General features: G+C 50.2%; 1 protein-coding gene across 1 annotated transcript; it reads left to right on the plus strand.

Moving 5' to 3' along the window:
• Nucleotides 1-194: 194 nt before the first annotated feature.
• LOC104468075 (histidine--tRNA ligase, cytoplasmic) lies at nt 195-10085 on the plus strand (the record flags this gene model as incomplete). The annotated part of the gene is made up of 7 exons (XM_010082084.1): nt 195-281; nt 2092-2211; nt 2394-2489; nt 2782-2907; nt 5034-5141; nt 6635-6733; nt 10068-10085. Coding segments are annotated over exons 1-7 (627 nt in total), but the record flags the coding sequence as incomplete, so codon positions are not given.
• Nucleotides 10086-10093: the final 8 nt, after the last annotated feature.

Raw genomic sequence — 10093 nt, forward strand, 5'->3', positions numbered from 1 at the left:
AGGAGTGGGGAGTACTGGAGAGGAGCAGGAATTGCCCCTCTGGTTGCTGTGGGAGACTGGGATAGCAGATATATAGAGGTTAGGAAGTCTGGGCACACTGGGAATGCTGTGGCTGGAGGTTTTGGGGAAGGGCTGTGGGCTGGGCCTGGCAGGTGGGCTTAGCCCCAGCTCCCTCCTTGTTCCCTCCCCAGATTGCAAAAGAGGTGGCGAAACTGCTGGAGATGAAGGCCCAGCTGGGGGGAGATGAAGGGAAACACAAGTTTGTGCTCAAGACCCCGAAGGTAACTTCCCCCAGGACACACACTCGCACATCTCTGTATGCACGCACAGCACCCCCCGCACACCTGCGTCTTGGTCTCAGCAGAGACTCGCCTGTCTGTTCTGATTTCTGTTTCCCTTTTTGTGTTTAGCAGTAGGGGAGAGAGGGGTGAAAGCATCCCTGACAGCATCCAGCACAGATATCCCGCTAACTTAAAGGCCTTCTCATGCTTTTGTGGCTAGCCAACCACTCTCCGATGCTGTCAGGAAACTAAATTCCCTTTTGGTCGAGCTTTATTGTTGCTGCCCAGCGTGAGAGGTCTCCTATCTGCCTGGATTGCACTATTTGATGTAAGGTCATGACTGCCATTGTCCCGATGTGTTTAGGGCTCGGACTCTACAACTCTTGTGGTACTGACCCCACTAATAGCTGCAGACGTTGGCTCTCGTGAATCAAGGATCCTCAAGCAAGTCCCGTTCCCTGTTAACGTGGACAGGTGAAGCTGCCAGTAGGTTGGGTGAGCACAGAGCGCTGCAAAGTGCAGCTCTGCTGGTGCGAGCCAAAGAAACCCAGGAACCCGTCAGTGTTTGCCAGCAGTGTTCAGCACATGTTGAAATGGGAGCAGGAAAGATCTCGTGGTTTTTGCTCTTGCCTTAGTCTTTGGGCTGGGTAATCCTGTTTACTGAGCAGGTCTGGCCAGGTGCTGACATTTCTGTGTCCTCTTGCTGAAGGACCGTTCCTTCTGGGGTAGCTTTTCACTCTCCAGGCCCCTGAAGATAGTGTCTATAATGCAATTTATGCTGACATTTTTTGAAGCCTGAATGTTTCATCACTAGCAGCTGACCAGAGACCCAACTGCACTTCCATGCTGTGGCATGGAGACAATTATGAATGTTGCTCATAAATAAAACAGGTTATGTTAATACTGCTGACTTAAGAAATGTCTCAAAACTTCCTCCCTTGTCCATTTCCTTTAGCATATATTTTGGTAAATGTAATTGTGGTGTGAGACCTGGAAGGTGGAAGGGTATTTGAACATGTGGAGACAGGATTTTGCAGCTCTGTGCGTGCCAGGGAAACACAGCTTGGGTTTCCAGTGTGTCTTGGCCACGTCAGTGTACTGCTGCAAGCTGCTGTGTGACCTGCAGGTGGGGTGTTACGTGCCTGCTCTCACTGCTTCCTCCTGCCCCCCTGCCAGTCCCTAGGAAATAAAAGTGGGAGGTCTGGTCAATTAACAGTGATTTATGTGTTGCTGAGAGCAACAGCAACTAAAGCTGGTAATGGAAATAATTCAGTGACTCTTAACAGCAAAGAAATGAAAAGGGAGCATATTATCATGAACAATAGGTGGGCACTTCACAGGGATCGCACTTGGAAAAGATGATTTCTCTACATATGCATTTGGAAATTGTAGGGTTGCTGCTTGTTCCACAGCTTCAAAGTGTGCCTGTCCCCTGAGGGTGGCTCCTTGTGCAAGGGTGTGTCTAATATGTTTGAACTGGAGCTGTGAATGGATCCGAGCTGCGCTGCCATGCTGGGAAGTTCTGAACTCTCCGAGTGTTGGATCTGTAGTAGCTCCTTCATTTCCTGCATAGTGAAACTCCTGGATCAGATTTACCTCTACAGACCACGGCATGTCTGACCTGTGTGCTGATGTTTTCCATTATTCTTCGGTGCTGCTTTTTACCACCTCTCCCGATATCTGGCGTCTGGACCTGATCTCTCTGGCTTTGTTACAGTAGGATAGCTTCTTCACCTTGCCTCTCGCATCTGTCCCCCCTGCGTACCTCTAACCCAGTGTGTCCTTTGCTCTCTTCCTTATCTCGCCCCAGGGCACGCGGGACTACAGCCCCAAGCAAATGGCCATTCGCGAGAGAGTCTTCAATGCGATCATCGCCTGCTTCAAGCGCCACGGAGCAGAAGTCATTGATACTCCCGTGTTTGAGCTGAAGGTGAGTGAGGACATGGCAGACTGGCTGAGCTGGTGAGGATCCTGCAATCGAGAGCGTGCGATGTGTTGAGGGCTGAGTTTTCTTCTTCCATCTCCTAGGTGTCCTCCCTTTCTCTCCTTGTTTTGTGTGTGCTCTAGGGCTGATCTCCTGTCACTGTTTGTTCCTATGTCCTTTTGTTGTAGGAGACACTGACAGGGAAATACGGTGAAGACTCGAAGCTCATCTACGATCTGAAAGATCAAGGAGGAGAGCTGCTGTCCCTGCGTTACGACCTGACAGTATCCTGCCCCAGCCGGTGCTGAGCAGTCTGGTCACCTTTGCTGTCCAGAGGGCAAGAGAGGAGGAGGGAGGACGGCGTCTTGGCTCTGACCCTGTACCAACAGGGAGAGCGTGAGCAGGCAGCATGGTTCAGTGGGTGCAGAGAACCTTTGCTCAGTTATTTACTGTACATTGCTTCTGTTCGGCGAAGTGATGCTTGTATGTGGAGGTAAGGAAGATCTGTATTGTATGGGACCGATAACTGGGTGGAGTGATCCCTCCCCGTTCCCATCCTTAACCCTGCCATCTCAGGTGCCCTTCGCTCGCTACCTGGCCATGAACAAGATCACCAACATCAAGCGCTACCACATCGCTAAGGTCTACAGGCGGGACAACCCAGCCATGACCAGGGGCCGCTACAGGGAGTTCTACCAGTGTGTGAGTGTGGCCGGGGACAGGGACAGTGCTGAGTGAGGCTGTGGGCTGGGCAGTGCTTGTGGGGACGTAGCACCATAAAAACGTAGGATCAAAGGCTGTGTTACCTCGCCATGGGCTTCCCTGTCGCGTGGAACGCTCAAAAGGACCCACAAATCTTCTCCTTAGCGTGCCCTTATGGGTGTGAAAAACATCTTGAGAGCAGGAGAGTGAAGACGACGGTGTGACACAGGGTGCTGGTGTATCAGGGATCTTTGTAGTGTGGCCCCAGGTGCCCCAAGTATCTGACGGGATTCGCACTGTGGAGGAGGGCAGCTCCTTGCTCCCTCCCACAGTGCTTGTCAGCCTGATAGAGGGGAAGAACTTCCTTCTGATCCCAAATCTGGCAACAGTTGAACTCCTGGGTGCATTCGTGGGATGCACGAACCAGGCAAACTACTCAGCCGTAGCATGTGCTACTTCTGTCCCGTGTTTAGTCAATCTTTATTTCAAAGGAAGGGGAAAAAAAACCCCAGAAGCCAAATTACAGAACAGGTAAGAAAGCAGTTTCCTTTGTGGCTTTCTCAGACAAGTGTGGTAGCCCTGAGGAATGGCTTTGTTCTGAGGTACTAACAGTCCCCAGGGCCTCATATTGCAAACTAACTTCTGGTTGAGAATATTCCTGTTTCATCATACAACCCCTGTGGATACCTTCCAGCTCCAGCTTGGTGAATTTCTGTTTCCAGACAATGTGGGGTCTTTGCCTCCTGACTCATCTGAAGGACTGTTCCAAGATTCACTCCTAGGACAGCTAGAAATGGTCTTCTAATGTCCAGGTTAAACTTACTTGTGTCTGATAGTTTACTTCTCCTTGTGCTGGTGCAGCTCTTTAAACGGTAGCTGTCATCCCTTGAAATGGATTCTTCCCCTTTCCCAGACAAACATTTGGGAAATGTTTAGAGAAATCTTCCCCTCCTTAGGCCATGTAAATAAAGCTCTGTTACCTTCTCTACCTGGAGAGGCTTTGCTTCTTTCCTCAGCCTAGTCTTTTTTTTTCTGCATCTTTTCTTAAATATAATTCACCAGCCCTTGGTTGGTTTTTTTGAGCGAGATGTCACCTGTGCCACATACCATGGTAGCGGCACTTTCCTGATTGTAGCAGATCTTGCCCAACTTCCACGGGGATTGCATCAGCTTTTCTTGAGCTGAGCTGATTGGAGATTAACTGATGTGATCTCATCTTTTTCCTCCTCCATTGCTCCAATTTATTCTGTAAGCTTGATGAAGCCATATTGAAATTCACCCACTTAATTAAAGTTATTCTGGTACTCAGTCTTGTTGTAGACTTTGCATTTGGGGCTCTGTAAATGGGAGTCAAATAAGAAGTCTCCTGTAGTTTCCGTGTTGTATTTCGCTCTGAACATTGATGTTGGCTTTGCTATTTTCCAATCATGGGGTACCAGCCGATGAAAACATCTTGCTGTTGGGCTTAAGTTCCACATGCTAATTCACCTGGTAATCTCTGGTGAAGATAATTTCTGATTTCTTTTTCTGTCCTGGCAGTTGAAACTTTGGGTTTACCGCAGTTGACATTGCTTCTCTTGTCTTCTTCCCTGATCATTAACTTGATGGGCATGTGTATTAAAAAAGAACATCCTAAGAATCCAGGCAAAACATTTGGCATTTAGGTCATACCAAATTATAAGTAGTTTTCTCCTCCCCTTCCTGGTTCCTTTGTTCTGTTTATTTACAGCTGATGATCGCTTTGCTGTCCCCTTTTTGTTGTTTTTCAAGGATCTCTGTTTCAAAGTGTATCATGCAGTAAACTGCTGTGTCAGAGGCAGGGAGCAGGTCACCTCCCAAAGCAAAAGGCAGGGAGAAGCAGGACGGCTTCTCGCAACCCTCACTGGCCGTGACACAGTATGCAAACTCTTTGCAATGCAGTGGACGCGGAAGCACTGCTGCCCTCGATGAGAGTCCTAACCCACGTCCTGTCCCTCCTGGATCCTAACGGCGAGGGCTGGTCCTCCCTTACATCCCGTTTCTGTTGCTTTTTGTAAACAAACTGCTGTTAGCAGCAGGGTTGAAGCTGTATTGCTGCAGCTGTGCCAGCAGTGCTGAATTGCTCACTGCCTTTTCCTGTGCCCCAGGATTTTGACATCGCCGGCCAGTTTGACCCCATGATTCCTGATGCCGAGTGCCTGAAGATTGTGCATGAGATCCTGAGTGACCTGCAGCTCGGGGACTTTCTTGTTAAGGTGGGACAAGGCGGATTTCTCTGTGCTAGGGTGGGAAGCAGCAGTCATTGTTCTGTGGTTTTACGCAGCAGCACTTGTTCCTGCTCTAATGCCCCCTGAGGCTTGATCCAGAAGTTCATCCCACCTTTCTGCCTCCTCGTGGTGTATGTGCTAAAAGACTGGACCTCACCTCAGCCTTGCCTTTAGCTGGGAATGCGAGGAGGTTTCCTGAGGCTGCAGTGGGCAGAGCTCTTCTCTTTAGACTAACCAGAGTCCTCTGCAAAACGTCCAGCAGCCACCTAACCAGGTGACCGTCATATTCACCATCCACCGTAAAACACAGGCTCTGGCCCCGGACCCTGCTCTTGTCCCAGCTCCCGATGTCCCCTTCGTAGGGACACCTGCTCAGTGTGTGCACTGTGTTCTCTGCAGACTGCTGCCTTCCCACCAGGCTCTGGCTGCGGCTGAGGCCTCTTCCAGACGAACCATGCCCCACTGTACATTGAGCTTGGTGTGGCAGCAAACGGTGCTGGGTGTGCAGGTTGGCTGGGATGGGGAAGGGTGTACAGCAGTAGGAGAGCGATGGGTAGGAGTGCCTGCTGTGCGGGAGGGTGGTGGGATCTCCGAGAGGGACCCAGGGCTGTGCTGTTGCTGGGCTCTTCAGGGGAGGCGAGCGGTGCGGGCTGGGTGCTGTGCTCCTACGTGCAGCCCCTGCTAGGTAGGGGGGCAGTTACCTGCCCTTGAACATGTCTGGGACGAGCTGAAGAGCTGTGCACAGGAACTGCCTGTCCAGCTGCTGTGCATTTGGGCAGTGTTGAAAGCCTAGAGGATGAGAAGACTCTTCTGCAATGGGGAGAATAACCTGCCTCCGGTTATTCTCGTCTTCCATGAGCCACTGGCCTGTTCGTGTCAGTGCTGGAGGATTACCAACTCCTGAACAGTCTTTGTTTCTGTCTAATTTAATTGTAGATCTTCTCCTTGCCCATGGAAATGTCGAATCCAGCTGAACCTTTGTCCTCAATTACCTACTCTTACAAAATATTATTTAATATGGAATTCACTATACTATATATATAAAAAAAATCCTTAATGAGTTTTTAATGTAATCTGATGTCCCTTTGTAAGAACAAACACTGAGAGCAGGGTAGCACACTGAGTTTGTCTCCTTAGTCTATGTTCTGTTGCTGAGCTGTTTTCACGTGTCCACATGAGAGGACTCACAGGCCCCAGTGGTTTTTCTTTGTCGAGCGGAGGTGTCTGTGGCTCTAGGAGGAGAATGTGATAGCTCTCACTCAGGCTTGGTAGGAGTCAGTCATGCTAGCTGGCTTGCTGTGGGCAGAGAGGCAGCTTAGCTCCCGAGCAATGGGGAAGAGACAGAAATTGCAAAGAGAAAAAAATCTTGGCAGACATCTGCTAGTTTCTCTTCCATGGTTAAAACTAGAGAGGAGAGAAACTGGACACAGCTGAAGCATCTGTTTGAGTTCATAGTTAATGACTTGCTCCCTCTACCCTAGGTCAACGATCGGCGCATCCTTGATGGAATGTTTGCAGTTTGCGGTGTCCCAGACAGCAAGTTCCGAACGATCTGCTCCAGTGTTGACAAACTGGATAAGGTACGGGCTGGAGCCCTGGGCTGCAACTGCCGCTGCTGGAGTTTCAGTGAGTCTCTGTCCCTCTGGCTGCTCTTACCATGGTCCGTGAAAACTGGCTGGAAAATACCAACAAATATCGAGTTGTTCTTTTTCCCCCCCTTTCTCTGGAGGGGCAGCACGCAGGGCACAGCAGTACCATAGGAAAACTGGATTCTATGCTTTCTTCTCCAGTATCCCACAAGGTCCTGACAAATGGAAAGGAGGGAGGGAGGAATGCTCCTTACGTAGGAGGTTCAGCATCCCAAAACTTAGCCGTCTTAAGGTGCTGCTGCTTATGAACCAGGATCATGAAGACCTGTCCCTGGACTGTGCCAGGGCATTGAAAAGCCTTTTCAAATGTATCAGGTTCAGTGGGGTGGTATGAGGAATCACAGTCATGTCCTGGAATCATAGAAAAGCCTAGATTGGAAGGGATCTTGAAAGATCATACAGTCCAACCTTTCCTAAAATTTCAGACCTCAGTTGCAAGGTGAGCGTGAGATGAACAGTAAATCTCTGTGGTAATGCAGGAGTAGAGAAGTGCAATCGTAAGTGCCAGTCTGTAATCATCGCCTGGAGGGCAGTTAGCTTGCAGGTGACAGGGCTGAGTTAGATAGAAATCCACAGGCTGAGCAGGCTGACAGAGTTTTTCTGTTGTTCGGGACCCTGTTCATAAATACTCTCCTGCAAGCTGGTGCTGTTTGTGATTTGTGATGTGATGTCCAGCATCCCTGCCAAGGACGCAGTCTGCAGCGTGTGCGTGTTGCTGGACAGGCTGTTCCAGCACCCTCAGGGCACCACAGGCCAGCGTGTGCCTCTGGCTGTTTGCGGGACCCTCAGGAGGTGGTGAAGAGCAGCAGAGAGACAGCAAAGAGAAGTGAGGTGGACATGGATGGACAAGGTTTCTCTATTTTACCTGAAAGTAGAGTGAGAAAGAGTAAGGGATCAGAAACACAGACCTGAAAAATAACCCTAGCAGCAGCACGTTCCTGCGTCCTGGGCAGGGGAAGGCTGGTCTGTTTGGTGTTGCACTGCACTGTGTGCCCCCACAGCGTCTCTTTGCACTCCTCTGTGGCTGCCATCAGCAGGGTTTTGCTAGGAACAGGGCTCCTCGGGGCTGGCCTGGACCACGCGGCGTTGTAGCAGGGTGGGCACAGTCACAGGGACAACACGCTGTCATCTCTCTTCCTGGTGCTGCGAGATCATAGAATCATTATCATAGAATCATTAAGGTTGGAAAAGACCTCAAGGATCATCAAGTCCAACCCAATACCACCTAACTCACTAAACCATGTCCCTAAGCACCACATCGACACGTTTCTTGAACACCTCCGGGGATGGTGGTAGCCCATCCCACATCTCCAGGTCACTTCAGTCACACCTCTGCTGATTTAGGCATGTAGCACAAGGACTTTTATAAAACCTGCTGTGTGTAGATGTTGCTGTTTGTGTGGCTTGCTCTTGGTGTGACACAGAACAGCCCCCTCTAATGTCCTGGGCTGCATTAAAAAAAGGGGTGGCCACCAAGATGATCAGAGGCTGGAGCACCTCTCCTGTGAAGAAAGGTTGAGGGAACTGGGCTTGTTTAGCTTGGAGAAGAGAAGGCTCCAGGGAGACCTCATTGTGGCCTTCCAGTGCTTGAAGGGAGCCTATGAACAGGAGGGGGAGCAACTGTTACAGGGGGTGATAGTGACAGGACAAGGGGGAATGGTTTTAAACTCAGAGAGGGGAGATTTAGGTTGGATATTAGGTGGAAATTTTTCCCGCAGAGGGTGGTGAGGCAGTGGCCCAGGTTGCCCAGAGAAGCTGTGGATGCCCCATCCCTGGAGGGGTTCAAGGCCAGGCTGGATGAGGCTTTGAGCAACCTGGGCTAGAGGCTGGCAACCCTGCCCACAGCAGGGGGGTTGAAACTTGATGATCTTTGAGGTCCTTTTCAACCCAGGCCATTGAAGGATTCTGTGATTCTCTATGTGCAGCTGCTGCTGTAGGACACAACGGCAGGAGGTACCCACAGGTTCGTGCTCAGCAAGCACTGGCTGTTGTGAAGGTCTCTAAGGGATTCAAGCCCTTTTGGGGCCCTTTAGGAGGAGGGAAAGGTGCCAGCGTAGGTACAACTTCCTATTTGCAGCTGATTGTCTTGTCTGTAGGCCGTAGTCAGATATAAAGGTGCTGGAGACATTCAAAGCCCGCCTGGATGCGTTCCTGTGGGATCTGATCTAAGTGTTCCTGCTCCGGCAGGGGGATTGGACTAGATGATCTTTCGAGGTCCCTTCCAATCTCTAACATTCTGTGATTCTGTGGAGATCAGTCTTTAAATATGTACGTGGTCCTCCCCTAATAGCCAAGGAAGAGGAACCGTAAAATGAAATGTCATCTAAAAACTCAGTTTTCTTGGCTCAGGATCCAAAGTAGAATTTGGAGGCGAATTTCTGTGTGTGTCCAGAGTCATGGACACGGTGGGCGGAGTGCTCCTAACCCTCCCTGTGAAACCCCGTTAAACAAAGCAGCTTTGTATCTCCCCTCGTCTGTTCATGTTCCTTTGTTCAAGAATGAACCGTGTTTTCCTGTGGAGGCCTCGTCTGACGGTCAAATGAAGTCAACCAGACAAAGGCTCACTTAAAGTCCTGTTAGCAGTGAGATCTATTGCAAAGGCATGACCGAAGTGCAGATTTTGGGGCTATGTATGGGTGGGGCAATAGGAAGGAGGATCGGGCTTTTTTAGAATGGGATTGTTTCCTTCTTTTCGTACTGAACTGCTGTGATGTATCTCAGGGCAGCTGGATGTGATCAGGACTCTGGTTCTCTCTGGCCCCCTGGTCAGTGGGAAAACTGCAGTGTGTTCTGCTGACATTCGGGTTCCGCCTCACCCAGCCATCTCCCCACACCTTTCCAGGGGGTAGGCATGACCAGCAACACTTGAGTGGTGTTTGTGACTAAGCGTCTGGCCAGGGAAACCACAGCAGGAAGCTATCTCTCAAACTCCATGCTTTTAGAGTACCGATGTTTGATTCTGGCCAGAAATCAAAACCAAAGTATTTGTCCTGTGACTTCAAGGTTTGGGCCAGCTTTGCTGACGGCAGCACTGGGATACAAACAGATGGTGCAGAGGTACAAGAAATGGAGTTATGACCGTGCTCTAAGAGCGTTCGATCTGCTGCTTCTCTCAACCACGCTGACACTGATGGAGTTCTGCCATGGAAAGATCTGTTGAGGGCAGATATATCTGTTGATCTGTATGGGGTGGGACCACCAGAGACCTTCCCCAGGAGAGACCACATTCCTGGAGCAGTGCTGATGTTCTTCTCTCCCCTCACAGGTGCCATGGGAAGAAGTGAGGAGCGA

This window comes from Pterocles gutturalis, unplaced genomic scaffold (assembly GCF_000699245.1).
Source record: "Pterocles gutturalis isolate BGI_N339 unplaced genomic scaffold, ASM69924v1 scaffold12779, whole genome shotgun sequence".
Lineage (NCBI taxonomy): Eukaryota > Metazoa > Chordata > Aves > Pterocliformes > Pteroclidae > Pterocles > Pterocles gutturalis.